Here is a 17,690-nt window from a genome sequence, read left to right as displayed (position 1 = left end):
GACACTCGGCTGATTGGCACTAATATGGGCAATTGAGTAATATATTGCAGTTTAATGATTATGGCAAATAAATTGATTGGAAATTACACAGGCACTCTTGGACACCATCGGCCATCATCTCCCTTCTAAGGCGCACATCTGAGATTTGAAGCAGAAACTTTCTCTTCTCAGCATTGACGTGTCCGATGGCTTGATCAATGGATGGGGAGGGGGGCTCACTGAAGCACATACAATAAGATGAAAGGGGAATCCCAAAATGTCCCGGGCTCCACTGAAGCAACAGAAAAATCGCTCACATCGACTTTAGGACTTCGACGTACCTTTTGCTTTGGTCAGCATTTTTTTTTTCATTTCAATTATGGCCACATGCTCCACATAAAAAAAGTGGATTCTTATTTAGAAGAGAACCGAAACAAATATTTGCATATTCATGTGAATACAAATTCACCTGATGCGCATTCATCTGCTTCACCTACTGCTGTGCGCACACGTGCGATGAGGCTGCCTTGGGTATACATATGTATAGATAACCGAAGTAATAAAGAAATTGGTAGCTGTCATGTACTTTTTGTGCAGAGCAGCCTGTATGAGACTTTGCGTACATATGGGGTATAAAAGTGCGTCGGGTAAGCTGGCCAAATGCGTGGAATAGTGAGCAACATGCATGTGGTTACATCTATATTTTAGTGCAGATAGACTATTATCCTTCAAAAGTACTTGAAGGCGTCCATAAAATTGGTCTTGAACCATTGCAGGGCGTACCACAGCGCGGCTGTGATCAACTCGTGTATTTACTTCGTGGGCGGCTTCAACGGACGTGAGTGCTATCATTCGGTGGTGTGTTTCAACGTGCCCCTCGCCAGGTGGAGCACCAAAGCAAACATGGCCTTCGCACGCTGCTACGTCAGTGTTGCCGTTTTGCAGGCAAGTGTTAGGAAGAAATCACAGGAACTTGCCAGCTGGTCTGATTGAAATACCTCTAGTTTTAGCTATTTATTCTTCTACACTGTACAGCGTAACTACGCTTAATCCAACGTGTATGTATGAAATCATCTCTTTCTACTGCGGGAAATTTTGATAGCTTATATATTCCGGCGGAAACGGCGGTGGTAACTGCTATTGCGCAACGTTATGTGGATTGTGCGGGAGTAGACACCAGACACCGCCATGCAGAAGCAAATGTTATAGCCACGGCGGTCGCATTTCGGTGGAGACAAAATTCTGTGAGCCCGCGCAAAGTTAGGCAATCTTACTGATGTAATAATGGCACAACGAGTCGTTTTTTACTCAATCCGGTTCTAAATACACCTGGATATAGCTGACCATTTCACCTAAACAACGAATATGGTCAACACCTTCGTTTCTTTCACCCACTTTTTGTCATGCGGACCATCGCAACAATCTAGTTGATAGAGGTGATTATCATCTGGTTGTCTTGCAGGGCAGCATCTACGCCATGGGTGGTTTTGACGGGCGTGCGCATACCAGGACCGTGGAGTGCTATGACATTATGGTGAACCAGTGGTCCCTGGTGGCGGACATGACTGAAGCCCGCAGCAACGCCAGCGCCGCAGTAGCTTATGGCCGCATCTACATGTGAGTTAGTTTTCGGACTTTGCGTGGCGGTATCGCAGTCACAACAGAACGCTGCCAGCAATCTCCCTAAGCTACATGGTATGTGCTATCGTGAAGCATGCTTCACAGCTACATGTTTAGGGCTATCGACGGTGCCACTGGCCATCTCTGGTTGCGCATGAGCCCTCCAGGTTGCACAGGATAGAGACAAACGTCTTCAGAACGAATGACGCTTGAAGTTTTGCATTTTTGCACGCAGTTCGTAATGTAGCAGCTAAAAAAGAGTACTAGTACTGCAGCAAAATCTAGCCGCAAGCGGCATAATGCAACACGCTTAATCTCTCATTGATAAAGAGGCAGACAAAGATACGGTAGTCTTTGTGCCATTGTTTTGAGGAAATTCATGATCGTGACTTCGGCTTGAACTTTCCAATGCCAATGTCAATATTACCTCAATTCTAACCACTAGCAACAGTGGGACGTCGCACTCGGCCAGTATTTAACTGTCACGTGTTCTCTCCGACCTGACCCTGTCATCGCAAGGGTGGCTGTCCAGCAGTAGGTGTCCTTTAACGTAGCCTAAATTCTCTTACTTGTGGAAGACTCATTGCTCCCTCAGCAAGTTTGGCATGTGAGATGAGGCGGGGATAGAACAGATCGTCACGCCTCTTATGCCCTATGATTCTATTGCAGCGCTGGCGGCTTCACAGGTGCCACGATTCTCGACAGCATTGAATCTTACGACCCATCTACCAACATCTGGACCCATATTACCACTATGTCATCTCCAAGAAGCGGCGCCAAGGTCGTGGCCCACAAGGGCATGTTGTACATCATCGGAGGCTACAATGGAGTCACGCGACTTTCCAGCTGTACGTCTCTCTTTGTTGTAATTGTGTAACCTTGATGGCGGCACACTACCGTCACTCTACTATCGGTGAACGAAGAGAAAATTATTAAGCGCCTGGTGCATTCAATCACCAGGTTAGGGGTTTTGCGTCTGGCGAGAAACTTATGCGCATGGTCGCCTTAATCAAATTTTTTTCGTCAGCCTTGGTGGCCGTGGTGATACAGTGGCAATAGTTCTCGTAGTGAGATGGCAGGCTAGGCGCACAAGACATTACCAAGACCGACCAGAAAGCTATACGCATGATGGCTTTAAGCAATGGGCGAGTCGGTTGAATTCATAAACCACTGGAGCAATTTCCTGTCTTTGCCCATCTTGCGAGTGGTTTTTCAAGCACAATGCAATCTGTACTGTGCATGCAGAAAGATATACGGTATGGTGGTACAGTTACAATGGGGCTTGAAATAAGACAGAAACACGAAATGAAAGACTCGAACGGTATTCACAAACATTTCTTTTCTTCTTTAGTTTAGTATGATGCACTAGTGCGCAAGCACAATGCAATGACATTCACGAGAATGGTCGCCTCATGCTACCACAGCGGGGGCATGGTAAAGTTCTCAATACATTAAAATGCCGACTGGTCAAGTTGTTTGAAATGCGCGTTGTTTGAACAGTGAATAAGACGGAAGCAAGACAAACCAGAAAACTATACGCACGGAGTACTCGAGGATTTTTTTTCGTCCGCCTTGGTGCAATGGTTATGCTCATTGGCGAGTTTGTTGTAGGAATGGACAGAGCTTGAACACGTGTGGTATCCTGCTAGCCGTGCTCCTTGTAACGTCGTTACAGCACTAATAGCGCTCGTAAATAGCACCAGTTCTTCAGTATCACGTTGTAATTTCTCATTCACTATTTACAGTGGAGCAGCTCGACGTAAGGAGAGGTCGTATATTTCAGCTACCCAGCATGCCCCACGCCAAAAACAGCTTCGCAGCCGTCGTCCTTGATGGCTGCATTTATGTCATCGGGGGCTACAACGGCAAGTCCGATCAACACATTTGTTAGTAGCAATCATGATATTCAAGTAGCACGCAAAAGAAGAAATGCAGTTAGCTGTGGTGTGGCAGAGCATATGGTACTCATATATTTATAAGCAAGCGGAGTCTGCGGGGTCTCGCATGTTGGTGGAAGGGAGTAATCGTCACCACACACGATTTGCATGACATCAAGCCATAGTGTGGTGCAGGCAACAAACACACTTGCCCTGCGCAGAGAATACTCGTAGCTGCAGCACATGTCTTCTGCTGTGAGTGCCAGCTAACTACTGTATTTGTTCGGCCTACGCATCACGTCAAGACATGCAGATTTCTTTGTGAATAGAACCTAGAACGGACTGATTCTGGAGCAGTCGCTGTATACCAACTGATCTTACCAGCATCAAAGCCCGTGAACACGAACGTAAAATTCACTCATGCGCCTTTTTGTAGAATCGTTTGTCCTAAGCCTTCTGGTGGCTCCAGTGCGCTGAAGCATATCTGACAGTCAAGAAAACGACTTTCTGGTTCGAGAGGATTCAACTGCTATAGATTATTACCTCACTTCCTTATCTTCCAAACAGGTATGAGAATGGTCCAGCTTGTTGAAAGGTACGACATAGCAAACCGCCAGTGGTTTGCAGCTCCCCAGATATCGACCAACTGCAGCGCCTCTGCCGCCTGCGTCGTTGAGGACGTCGCCGACCCGGGTAAGTGTCCCAACCTAAAGGCTTATAATAGTCGTCCCTACATTACTCTGTTTATGAATTCGGACGCTATCGCGCGAAGGTATGCGCACGACAGCGTTCGACAATACACGCACAACGATTCCCTCCTAATGATCAAGTAGACCAGAAAAAAATGATACAAGGTACTAGCCGCCATTACTAATTCCGGTCATAGTGCTCGATTAGACCCGGAGTTCGCGAGGTGAAAACATCACATGTCAATGTAGGCAAAATGTAAATGCGTACGTTGAAGAACTCCTGTACAGCCTCACTCCTAAGCGTATCGTTGTTTTGGGGGATTTAAAAGCTCTGTGTTTGTCTTTTCTGCCTCTCTGTAGTGAACAGGCGCCTGTAGTCTAAAGGACAAGTGAAGCACCGCTTCCTGGCCAAGATTGGTGGCCAGGAGAGGCTTCTTGTTCTCGAACGGCTTGACCAGGCTGATATTTATGCACTCCTCGGCCGAGATAGAACAGGAGGCTCTGAACGAGTGGTTGCGTGCCCTCAAAAAGAGCCAGGCAACCGCTTCTTTACAAGATCTCAATGAAGTAATCTGTTACAAGAACTGCCAGATCCAGATGCTGTTCCAGGTCAGAAATGGCCTGGACAAGCAGCTGCACACTCACTTCTCACCGGAGAAAGAAGAGCCGCTTGCGCAAGTCCACCAGGGGTGCGCTTAGAGTACTTCCTCCTTACTTCGCTGTTGCACAAGAGTGCAAAAACCGACGTCACAGCCTGGGCAGTGCATTTTTGGGGGGTCACGCGCACTAACAGCCCAAAGAGCACTAAGGCAGCGCCCAAAGAGCCTTCACTGAAAACCGGGGCAGGTTGCACCGGCTCTTTGCACGGTGGCCGCATTCGTCATATTCCACATGTGGAACACGGATGCACTTGTACGCCAGCTCATCCGACGTCCCCGCCTTCTTTTCATCGCTGTACACGTGCAACCGCTGTTCATATCATTTAATCGGGGTGACAGTTACTCAATCTGCGGCACCTGAAATCTAAGATTTATTATGATCCACATTTTGTTTCTTTCGCCTCCCTGCAGCGCCGTGGATTTAGTCGCAGCACTCACAACACCGTTGGCATGGGAGAACACCGTGAGTTCGGTCCACTAGCCACCTTCGGTGTTCTCAAGAACGCGACCAGCGGCTTATCAACGCACTGAAAGTCAACAATTCAGGCACCAGGCGCAGGACGTACAAAAAATAGGGGCAAATAAAAGGCTGCACGAAACCTTCGTAGAAGTTGTCCATTCTTGCGCTGGCAACCTGACGTGACCATGTCGGCGACGCATATGGTGCGACGTAGTGTCTATCTATCTACTCATCTATCTATCGTATACATCTATCTAGACGCTTATGTTTGGGTGTTCTCGTGGTGACCCCTTAACATGGCATGAACCAAAATTAGCATGGGAGGGCAAGATGGTTTGACGAATGTGACGCACTCGTGAAGATAAAAGTAATGTGACAATATCATCGCGTACGTCGTTAAACACTTTCCACCAGGATAATGTGCCGCTGGTCGGCGGGTATGTACAACGGGTAACTGATACTTGGTATGCCGCTAAGAACGATGAGAACACACATGGGCGATTTTAATGCGTGAGCGTAAGCAATGCCCGACATCAGGAGCGTGGCCCAACGATTGCATAGAATAAATGTCTGTGTTAAGAAAAACCCGACATAGGCAGCATTGAGCCCCCGGCGAATGCAAATAATTTTCAAGGTCCCAGTAGGATTCGAACCCAAGCGATCTGCGAGGCAGTCAAGCATTCCATACCACAGAGTTACTCCAGGTCTCATAACTACTTTTCAAATAGACGTCAATCTTCATGAAACATCAATGGTGTTTGAATTGCTGCCTACCCAATTTTATAAACATTATATATGTACTCCTTTGATAGAGCCGTCACGTCGAGCTAACGTCAATTGTGGTTAGGTGCCATGAGCTGAAGCTGACTATTGCAGCAATGTCCTGGCCAGCGTCTTCGCGAGCGTCAGCGCTTCGTATCACCTTCTGGTATTGCTAATACGCATGTTCCGGTTGACATCGTTGTGCAAATGCGAACAACTAGTTATATAAACATCTGCAACTCTTCAACATATGTCTGCATGCAACATTTGTACATATATTTAGTGACATTTCATGACGTGTTGCTCAATAAAAAATTGCTACATGGTCAGCTTTCCTCCGCATGCTTCGCGTAAAATCAATTCCCAGGTACGTGTGATCTGCCCAATTTTTTATTACGCTTAACTGATTGCACTGTGAGTGCCTAATGTATTTCCTCTGGTGGCCAGAGCCCTTTCCTCTGAATGACCCCTTTTTGTACTAATGACATGTCTATAGAAATTTCGTGGTGCAGTAGTATCCACAGTGTTCCATGTAGTTTTTACCAATAGGATATTGATTCGTGTAAAATCTGACGTTTATCCACGAGAACCTGAGGAAAGCGACGCCACACTACTAGAGAATCATCGCTTTCCAATAGCTTCGCATAGACCGCATTTTGCGTTTCTGACCAGACCAGGCCTGATTTTCTGACCTCTTAACCTTTGCATGCCAGGAAAGTTTGCTTCAATGAATAACTTATATGAAACGCCGCTATACTAAGGAAGTGATAAAGTATGACAGTAATGTTTTCAGAAAGAAATATTTATGAATATTTAGAAATATTATGAATATTTATGAGTAAACAATCAGGTGTTCCTTCTGAGAAACGTTGGCCTTCCACCAGTAGCGAGCTGGAATAAAGTGTAGATTCACGTTTCACCATCCAATAGTGAGATATAAAAGTACATCTTAGAATTTTGGCTTACACCTACCCTGTGGGAGTGAAAATGATTCAGGTAGTGAAGAAAAATCAACATATATCCACAGAAAGAGCACTCTTTCTGTCCTTGTCTCTTTTTCTGTAGTTACGTCGTAACTACTCGTAGTCTTGCGCTGTGCAAATATGTTGATTCCCAATCACCAACTAGGCCAAGCATCTGCCTTATCAAGCCAAGAAAAATTATTTCAAAGCTATAAAAAAGAAGATACCTTCTTCTTTTATGTCATAAAAACGATCTTTTTAATTTTAATAAAGCGAAAATGAAAAGGGCTTGGAGCCGTCCACGCATACATTTTTCTAAATATGAAGTTTCTTTCTTTTCTTATACTGGAGGGATCGACGCACTTGTTAAGTGAGAGATGCAGACGAGGAAGAGGGCGATGAAAGGGGTGCGAAGCTCTTTTCTTTTTTTTTTAACATTGCGCTAAATTAATTTCACAGTCAAAACACAGTAATCATATTCCCCTAATCTAGAAAATCTATAGGTATTTACTTGCATTAACCACCGGCTTCTTGGCCAATCCCCCTTAGTGGGTGAGAGCCACAAAAGAAAGGAACAAGCAAGCAAGCAAGATGGCATTTTCCTTTCTTTCGCACATTATAAACATTGAATATAACAACTCCGTAGACTCCAAATTAGTAGAATCGAATCTTTCCGCATAAACTTGTACTCCTTTATATGCCCAACGTTGATTGATTGATATGTGGGGTTTAACGTCCCAAAACCACCATATGATTATGAGAGACGCCGTAGCGGAGGGCTCCGGAAATTTCGACCACCTGGGGTTCTTTAATATGCACCCAAATCTGAGAACACGGGCCTACAACATTTCCGCCTCCATCGGAAATGCAGCCGCCGCAGCCGAGATTTTAACCCGTGACCTGCGGGTCAGCAGCCGAGTACCTTAGCCACTAGACCACCGCGGCGGGGCATGCCCAACGTTGCTTTTGAGCAACAAACTATTTGGTATCAAATGAGTTCTGTGATGTAACTTGTGGCCGCACTAATAATAAGCATGCTCGTAAATGTTCTACAACGCCTTTTGAAGCAATTTAGTTATAGCAGATGTCACAGTATCTTCCTGTTCTGCTGTATCCGAATAAATGGTATTCTGCGTGCGGAGCTTTTTTTTACCACTTGTTAGAAGCTGTACGAAAATTTTACAAAAACGCAATGTATTTATTTCTCAAATTTTATAAGTTCAATACGCCCGCTAGTGTTGCTCTCCTATGACATATTCGCAAGTTTCCTAGAGTGTCACGCCGTCCCGCGGCCACCGGCGGAATTTTTTCAAAGAGTATCGGTCGGTGGGGCGGTGGTGCTCCTGGGTGCATTTACTTTGTGTTCTTCAAGTCCCCATCACGGCCACAAAATGCCTAAATTTAAAGGCTTCAAAAGCAATCGCCTGTGCTGCGTGCCGCAGTAAACAAAGAGAGCATCGACGACAGTCAGCCTCAATTCCTTGCCTTGAGATGAAGCGAGGAAAAAGGAATGGATAGCGAAGTTGAGAATTGGCGAGTCGGTCACATCACTGATGAAGGTGTGCAGCGCGCACTTTATCAGCACCGACTACTTCTGCAGCAACGTAGGTAAAAAATCGAGGCTATCTGATTTATGCTTGCGTCAAGCCCCAGTTTTTGGTCACCGCTACATCTCACCTCTTGAGAAACGCATATGTTTACACTTGGGCTGCACCCAGTATGTCATCATTAGCTCGAACTGCACAGTAGTAGACAGCGCAGCGGGAATGAGCAGCTTAGGCCATACCATATGCTTTAGAAAGACGTAGCAACTTGTGAAATACGCACTCAGCGTCTCATGAAAGCCGCCGAGTGCAAAGACGTAACTGTTTGTGAAACCGAGAGGAAGACGTACAGTTTGTGAAAGACGCGCTTGGCGTCTTATGAAACACGCACACTGATACTCTCTGTGGGTGCCATATCGAATCACCTATTGCGCCTCCTATAGGCGACGAAACTTGCGAATAGCACCATAAGTATCGCGCACCAGGTTGTGTTTGTTGAAAAAAAAATTGTAGATGTTGTTCCGGAGCAACAGCAGGCATCAAGGGTTAAAGTGCGTAGCGTCTGCGCCCCGTTCAATGAGTCCATTTGTTTCTTCTCATGTAGCTTACATTAAATGTTTAGCTCATCGAGATGACTCGCGCTAGGAAGGCTTCAGAGGTTTTGACAATATTTTCAGCTACTTGGGCCACATCAGTGTACCAATCGGTGATCACGAGTCTATCCAAGATTCCACACAGTCAGTCAATGTGACATTAGAAGGCGCAATTGGGCCCATAGCGCTGACTGCGCGCGCTTAGCCGGTCTGCAGATTCGAGAGGAGGCTCGTCTAGCTGCGCAGAAGAGTGGAGAACCTTAACTGACCGAATACCAAAGAAGTTGCCTTGCAATCAGCGGTTCAGCGTTCTACAGAAGGCTAAACGTGCTGCGGAAAAACTGGTACAAAGGGCAAAACCACTGTTGTAGACGTTTACTTGGTGGGTTGTAGGGGGCAGACCGGTGGGGAGGGGGAGGGTGGTCTGGAGGTGTGTTCTTGGTTTGATTATATTGCCTTTTGTTTCGACCACTACGCTAATGCGCGGGATTTTGTTTGGCACCAGTGTAAGTGTTATATATTTTCTGTTCAAGCACTAAAGCTTTCACTTGAGTAAGTGCTTGTGGTGCCCACTTTCTTGTCCGTGTCTTATTTGCGCTACAATTATACCGTCATAGATCAGTACGAACACACTCACCTCTCCGTTTTTCGAGCGACAGCTGGACTAAGTTGCCTATACGCACATAGATTCTCCGCAACTATTCAACTAGCATCAGAACCTTGGCGGTTTGAAAGAGCGTTCCTCGCTCGTTGGTCACATGGGAGGTAGCAGTGAGTGCTTGAGTTCCCTAACAGCTACCGGTGGCATAGGTGTCCAGGAGGGCTTCCAATCCGACAGTGAGGGATTCACAAACGCAGAGTAATGCTAGCTCCTTTCCCGTCTTGTCGTGCAAGAAGGGTAACACTCACGCAGTGAAGCACTGTGTGGGAGGTTAGAGTGTGAAACGGGTGCATCTCACTCGCAGCTTAATGCTGACGCATCTCACGTATTGTATTGCAACAAAAATAACACTCACGATGGACAGGGCAGCAAAGTGCTGCGTGGAAGGTTTCAGTGTGAGATGGGTGCGTCTCGTGCCGAGCAGTTCTGAGCAAGACGATAATCATATATGAGATGCAGGTAATAGCCTTCTCGCATAACTAAATTTGCGTAACGTTCCTCAACAGATAAAATCGAGGCACAAAAAAAACATAATTTTAGGCCTAGCAAGCACATCAGGCAAATTACGTCCATTGTGACAGTAAGTTTTCTTCGTGAAAAAAATGCAATAATAAAAACCATGTTAACTGATTTTATTCACTGCGTAAGCTACCCCTCCGGCATGAATACACAATAAACGACTTTTAGACTATGAATCTACTGCAAGCCAGGCAGCCCAGTGTGCTCAAATCCCGCACGCCGCAGGTCTGCTGACCGCACCAGCGCGGGACGAAATTCGCAACTTGAGGATGTGTTGCTGTAGCCACACCTCACATTGACTGGAAACGTCACTCCTGCACTTACGTGAACCCTTCGGGGTGATACCTCAGATGAAATTAGAGCATCGAAAGTGCATGACCTACTAACAAGAGTAGATGTCAAGCGTTGTTTTTCCGCGCACAAAGAATACTAAAGGAAGGCATGGCTTCAAGCCCGAAAATCTTGGGCTGGTCCGACTTTGGCACACCTTTCCAGTGTCCAGGCAACTGAAGTATTACCCTCATGACATGGGTTATTGTCTTGCTCAGAACTCCTCGGCCGAATGCTTCCTGAATGAAGAGGGCTATAGCCTAACCATACAAGGACTCATACCACCGTCCCAGCGGGTACCGTAGTAGGGGGCTGCCCGGCTTTTCAGAGAATACTTTCACTAGAGAGGGCTAGCACGAGACGCACCCATCTCACACTTAAACCTTCCATGCAGCACTTCGAATACTTGTCAAGCGTGACTCTTACCTTTCTTGCACCCCAAGACGTGGGAGGTGCTATTAAGCTCTGAGCTTGACACACCTGTTTTACACTGGTACAACAGCGCACAAGCGGTGTGGCGGGGAGGACGACACAGCCCCAAGTCGAGGCAGTTCAAGTTGGAAAACGTCGGTTGCACAGTCGATGAGAGTGGCATGAGCGGACAAGAAATCCAATCCAAGAATCAGGTCATTGGGGCACTGCTCCAAAACTGCAAAGAGAACAGATGTGGGGTGATCGGCGACTGTGATGCGTGTTGTAAACATTCCTGTGATGCAAGACTTCTTCCGTCGGCGACGCAAATAATGCCAGGAGCAGCTGGTGTCAGAAATTTCTTCAGGCAGCGATGAAGTCGAGCACTCAATACAGAAATATGCTCCCCGCTGTCAATAAGTGTAGAAACAGTCAGGCTGTCAACGTCGACGTCGATCTAATTTCTTCGTGTCGGCAGTACAAGGGGAGGATTTAAGGTCGGTATCGAGGATGCAGCTTCACCTCTAAGAGCCGCACTACTTAGTTTCCCTTATGAGAATTGAGCGGGGAGGTCGGGCGTCGTCGTAGAGGAGAAGGGGACGACGGGTGATGTCCAGGCGGCGAACGAGACTGGTGACGTCGAAACGTCGGTGAGCGGCTGTGCTGCGTATCAGGGGCATCGGAGGCATCGGAATCGAAGGGTGAAAGGTGGCGGTAGTTGTCGAGGATTGGCGCAGGAGGCTGGAAAAGGCGGAAGCTGTCGACGCGGCGAGCAGTGTTATACTGTGTTCGGGACGAAAATAAATTGTTGTGGCAATACTGTGCTACTTGCCCTATGAAGCGGCAGTTAAAGGATATCGGCCGATCATCCGTAGTTCTCTATTCGGCCGGATTGCGAGAGCGTGGATAAGACCGTTGATGTGGCGGCGACCGGGGGCGAGGCGGCGACCTTGAACGGAAGCCGATTGGTCGAGACTGAGCAACGGTGCAGTTATCGAAGCCCAAATTGCTGAGTTCTTCCCGCACAATCGACTGCACCAAGCCAGCCTGAGATGCTTGCGAATCGATGTGGCCGTTGGTGGGAAGATCAGGTGTAATTGCTTCGATTTCAAGCCGAACGATTCATGTAATTTCAGACGCCGGTGAAGACTGCCGACGAGAGGTCAGTCCATCTTCACAGGAGGACGTCGCAGCAGTCTTCGGCAGTTGAGCGAATGATCTTGAAATACGCCTGCTTTTGGCCAGTTCAAAATGCCGGCATTCCTGAATAATCTCCTCGACGATTGCGCAGTTCCGCACATTAGCAGGTTGAACGCATCGTATGCTATCCCCTTGAGGACGTGGCCAACCTTATCAGACTCCGACATGTCGTTGTTGACTTTACGACATAGAGCCAGCACATTCTGCATATACGAGATATACGGCTCCGTAGACGTCTGAGCACGTATCGACAACTGCTTCTTTGCAGCCGCCTTTCGACCGATGGGCTTCCCAAATATGTCACGAAGCTTCTCCTTGAATGTGCCCCAACTGCCGATCTCCTCCTCGTTGTTCTCGTACCAGACTTTGGCCATGCCTTTCAGGTAAAACAGCACGTTGGCCAGCATGAGAGTCGGGTCATACCGGTTGAGCGCACTGGTACGTTCGTAGTCAGCTATCCAGTCGTCAACATCAACACCGTCCGTACCGCAGAACGTTCCTGGATGCTGCGGATGCGTCAGCTCGTACGTGGGCGGGGGTGGGGACGGTGGAGGCGTTGCCGAGGGTGATGTAGATGTGGCCGTGGGATGAGTCCTGTGTTTCATCACGGAAACTCCGATTTGACGACCACTGCGGCGCTCCGTTGTATGGCGGTTCGTCACCCAGCACGTCCACCAATTTATTACGGGGATTACCAACACACACAAGAGAGAAACGAGTGTATTTGCAATATTTACCGGTAGGTGTGACACCCCATGGCTGGTACCATCTCACGCTTCGAGTCCGCTTCCGCTTCGACGGCCGAGCCATGTCCACTGCCTCGTAACAATATGAAAGCCCACTTGGGCCCCTATACAACTGGTAGTGGTCAGAAAACTTGGTCACCCACTTTTACCTCCCATGTACATTAACAAACGAGGAACGCTATTCCGGCTCACCAATTTTCTAATGCTGGCTAAGCAGTTGCGATGAATATAGGTCCGTACAGGCAATCGAGTCGAACCATACTTCGCCTGAATGTGGAGAGCCAAGGCTTTCAGTCTACTTCTATCAATCGGTTTAAAGTCGCCTATAGCCGCGAGCCTAATCACGATTTGACTATGGTGCGTCAGCGACACCGGGTTTCTTGTAATATAATTGAATACGGGAAAAGTTCAGTTAGTGACCAACCGACCGACTGACCCTCCTGAGTCAGAATTTATGGACATCTTCTTTAGAGACAAGGAAGCAAGGTTGCAAGTGAGTCGATCACTTAGTAGCTACTTTTAGACGTTATCCTATAACGTTTGCGTACGCGATGCCGAAGGTGTTCGTTTCCTTATGATCTCCAGTTGTTAAGGCCATGAAGGTTGAACAAGATTGATTACTTCACACATTAATGGCCGTCTCTGTCATTCGCGGTCACGGCACCTCATCCACATTGGCATTGCGAGCTGCGTTCAACTAAATTGCGAACCACGCAGCTGAGCCCTGGGTTATCTTACTGAAAAAAATAGCAGCGCTGCTTTCACTTAATTCCGTGAGCGACGCCACGTTTCTTGTAATACAATTAAATAAGAAAAAAGTTCAGTTAATTGGTCGGTCGGCCGACCGACCAACCGAGTTATTCGGACAACAGCTACAATTCGATAACATGTCTAATAAAGCGATAGCAGATAATTTAATCTAAAAACAAATGCCCTTTGATACACCTTTTCTTGGTGTTTTCCATATGTAAATATTGTGTATGTGGGTTGGCTTCTTTTCAAGCCCTTCAATAGCCAATATTACGGGATATTATGTTAATATCTTGCTTCTTGTTTCTGTAAATAATTTCAATTTTATAAAATGAATAGTGTGTATCGTTCGTCTGTACGTTACTTTCATTAGAGATTGTCACGGGGGTGAGAGAATGAATGAAATAAATATATTTACAAAATATACAGGGAGAGTCAGAGGCAGCTGCAGCCAAGATGGAGGTGTGTTTGTTTGTTTGTTTCCCTGGGATGATGGCTCATACCCACTCAGGGGGATTGGCCAAGAAAGTGTAGTGCAGTTTTTCTGTGATCATGTTAAATATGTGTAATGAATTTGTAATATAATAAGACTAATGTAAGGAAAACAACGTAAAAAAGAGCAAACGAGAAAGAAAAAAATAGAAAAGTCGAGTTGAGCAATTTTGAGCTTTGAGGTGTTATGATTACCACTCAGCTGCGTTTACGTCACTTTGCCCTTGGGAGCAAAAATAATAATTTTTTGATTGAATATCACAAAGGTATACGCTTGGCTGCCTGAATATATTCGCAAACGGCATTGAAAGCATCCCTGTGGCAATGTCCCAAAACTGAGGCTCCAAAGCTTCGCGCCGTTTCCGCCGTCAATCTAACGCCTATTTTCAGAAATGGAATAACTAGTAACCTTTTTTGAAGTATAGCGTAGCGGTGACAATACAAAAAATAATTTTTTAGTGATTCCAATTCTCTGCAGAATGCGCAGAGGGGTGATGTTGTCTGACCAGCTCTGTGTAGATACAGGTTTAGTGGAGGGAGACGACATCGAAATTAAGTAATTAAAATTTCGAGCTTTCAGGAATGACTGCAGTGAGGTTGCGATGGAAACTTGAGGTGGTTATATTCTGTCCATCTAGTTACTTTTTCTATCGTATCAGTGGAGATTGCTGATTTTCGATATCCTATTGCCCTAATATATTCAACATCTGCCAGTATGGATAAAACTGGTCCATCAAGTGCGGCTCGTGCTAAGGAATCGGCCAATTCATTTAATCTTAATCCACAGTGTCCTGGAACACATAGTAACCTCAGGCGTCTCAACTGCGGGGGTAATAATGTTTTGAATGTGCTTAAAAATCGAGAGTTCTCTGAAGCTGTGAGAGCTGCACAAACTGAAAGAGAATCCGTCATTATGACTGCGTTGTTTTGATTTGATCGAAGATTTCGAAGAGCTAAAATATTCGCCCCGAGCTCCGCTTCAAAAACTGGAGTAAAATCAGGCAGTCTCACTGAAAAGGACCAGTCAAGCGAATCAGAGGCATTGCCTACACCTGCCTTTTGATTATTTACGGAAGCATCTGTGGCTATTATATTTTTAGTTTCTGCATGCTCCAAGTAATCTAATAATATTTTATTTAAAAAGTTGAGAGATTGTAACTTGGCGTTTTGGGGGAATATATCCTCATACTCAATTATAACATGACAATTCGAGTAATTACATTTCTAATGCTCACATTTATACTTTGTAGATTCTTTTGTACAAACATTATCTGAGGTGGGTGAAACCGTGGCAAATGACCAAGAAAGAAGGCGTCTGGGTTTGCGATAAAAGCATATTGAGATCTTCTTGCCGGTAAGCTATAAAATTTTAAAAATGCTTGTATGGTCAAAATTTGAGATCGACAAAGTAGTGTAGGCAGGCGCGCTTCCTGGTACAGTACGTTGATAGCCACAAACCTAGGGAGTCCCAGACACATTCGTAGTGCTTCTCGCTCCAAGACAACTAGAGTTTTCGTTTTAAAGCAAGGCCACACGACAATAATATGCAGCCGAATTCCATGATGGGGCGCATATACATCTTGTACAACGTTATCAAGGTGTGCCTCCACAATTCATATTTCCGGTTACTAAGCTTGTGCAGTAAGCCTGAAGCCCGCTGTGCTTTGGTAGTAGTTATATACTCTATATGTGGACTCCAGTTAAGTTTGTCACTATAAATTATTCACAAATATTTCATAGAGTCTACTTGCTGGATTGGTTCCTGTTTATATAGAATTGAAACTGAAATTGGTTCTGCAAGCGGAAACACCACGAGCGCACTTTTGTTGACATTTAACGATAACGAAATCGACTGCAACCATATTTCTAACATGTTAATATATCTTTGTAATTTAAGTTGTAGTGAGTAAATACCACCGTCAGCAGCAAAGAATGCGATGTCATCAGCATAAATGTAGACAGTAACTTCTTGATCTGTTGGAATTGTGCTCATTGACATTGAATTGTGCTCATTGGCATTAAATAACACTGGAGATAAGACTGCTCCTTGGGGAACTCCACGCGTTTGTTTAAATTTAGATGAGGAACATCCATCCTTGACGCAGTAGAATTCTCTTGATTTTAAAAATTCTGCCACCCGCTCAATAAAATATTGTGGGAAATTCAATCTCTTTAGCGTATTTAACAATATGAAGTCCTCCACACTGTCATACACCTTGGCTATGTAAAGCGTTACTAAAGCAGCGTATTGCCTTCTTTTTCGCGCGAGCTGTATTCGGCTCTCTAAATCAGCATGGGCACACCAAATAGAGAAACCACTACGAAAGCCGATTTGGTTCGGTTTTATACTGAATTGTCTGCCATCCAGATGCTTCCTCGGCTATGCAGGACCCTCTCTATTAGTTTGACCATGTTAGATGTTAAAGAGATTGGTCTGATATTATCGACTGTTAATCCTACACCCGGATTTTTCAGTGTAGGAATCACCTTTGCATTCCTCCAATCCTGCCGCACCCATGAGTTTTTTTAAGGAGTAGTTAATAACATTGGCGACGTCTCTAGGCAATAAATTGAACATAATTTTAATCGTGGGTACTGTGATTCCATCTGGGTCAGGAGACGCACAGGGTAAATGTTTAATCACGTTGGATACTTCAGTTCATGTCACTTCGTCAAAGTCAGACTTTGTCGTATACTTGTGCCAGTTGTTTGACACTACTGAAGTAAGTCTGCTTTCCAGACCTTTACCAATTGCCTCAAAGGTAGTGGTCATTTCTTGCGCCGATAGATTATCACTAGCTGCATTAACTGGTGATGGCAAGATTTTCCGAGCTCTCATTATCGGAACAGTGCTTTCATATGTTTAGGCTTCGACAGGTATTCATAATTTCTTCTGTCATATTCTTGTTTAGCTTGAGCTACCATTCCCTTAACGCCCGCTGCAATGAATTTAAAATCGGCCCAGTTTTGGGGGGATTGATTATGTAAGAGCCGTTTCCAAGCTGCCTAACGTCGTCGGTGCTCTCTGGTACATTCATCATTCCACCAACGGCTATATACCCTTTTTGTGGATTCAACAGTAAATTCCGCTCTTTTGTAGGATCTTTTAATGACTGCGTTTATCTTCAGTGCATTTGTATCATCGCTCTCTTTCGAGTGAAAAGCCAATGCTGACTTCAGTTCATTCTTAAATTTAGTGTAATTTACAAGTACCCTTACATTCGAACAAGATGGAATTATCGGGCAAGAAATTTCAAAACTTATCGGTAAGTGGTCACTTTTGGTGCCACAGTCCAGCGCTTTCCAAGAAGAAGTAGTAATGGCAGAACTGACAAAACTTAAATCTAAGGCCGACCTGGAGTGATTGCGAATAAATAGGGGGTTTCTGACGTTGAGGCACGTCAGGGCATTAGCCATTGTCTAGTCCCACAAGTGT

At 45.6% G+C, this 17,690-nt stretch overlaps 1 protein-coding gene across 1 annotated transcript in view; it reads left to right on the top strand.

Moving 5' to 3' along the window:
• Positions 1 to 17,690, top strand: part of LOC119187549 (uncharacterized) — a 33,548-nt gene that overhangs the window by 4,586 nt on the left and 11,272 nt on the right. The window contains exons 7-11 of the mRNA XM_075876529.1: positions 756 to 924; positions 1,442 to 1,596; positions 2,269 to 2,447; positions 3,345 to 3,464; positions 4,044 to 4,169. Coding sequence (XP_075732644.1) covers positions 756 to 924; positions 1,442 to 1,596; positions 2,269 to 2,447; positions 3,345 to 3,464; positions 4,044 to 4,169 — 749 coding nt within the window. The remainder of the gene's footprint in view (positions 1 to 755; positions 925 to 1,441; positions 1,597 to 2,268; positions 2,448 to 3,344; positions 3,465 to 4,043; positions 4,170 to 17,690) is intronic.

The sequence above is a fragment of the Rhipicephalus microplus genome, chromosome X (genome assembly GCF_043290135.1).
Source record: "Rhipicephalus microplus isolate Deutch F79 chromosome X, USDA_Rmic, whole genome shotgun sequence".
Classification (NCBI taxonomy): Eukaryota; Metazoa; Arthropoda; class Arachnida; order Ixodida; family Ixodidae; genus Rhipicephalus; species Rhipicephalus microplus.
The sequence above is the reverse complement of the archived record's forward strand: the minus strand, read 5'-3'. Positions and strand labels throughout refer to the sequence as shown.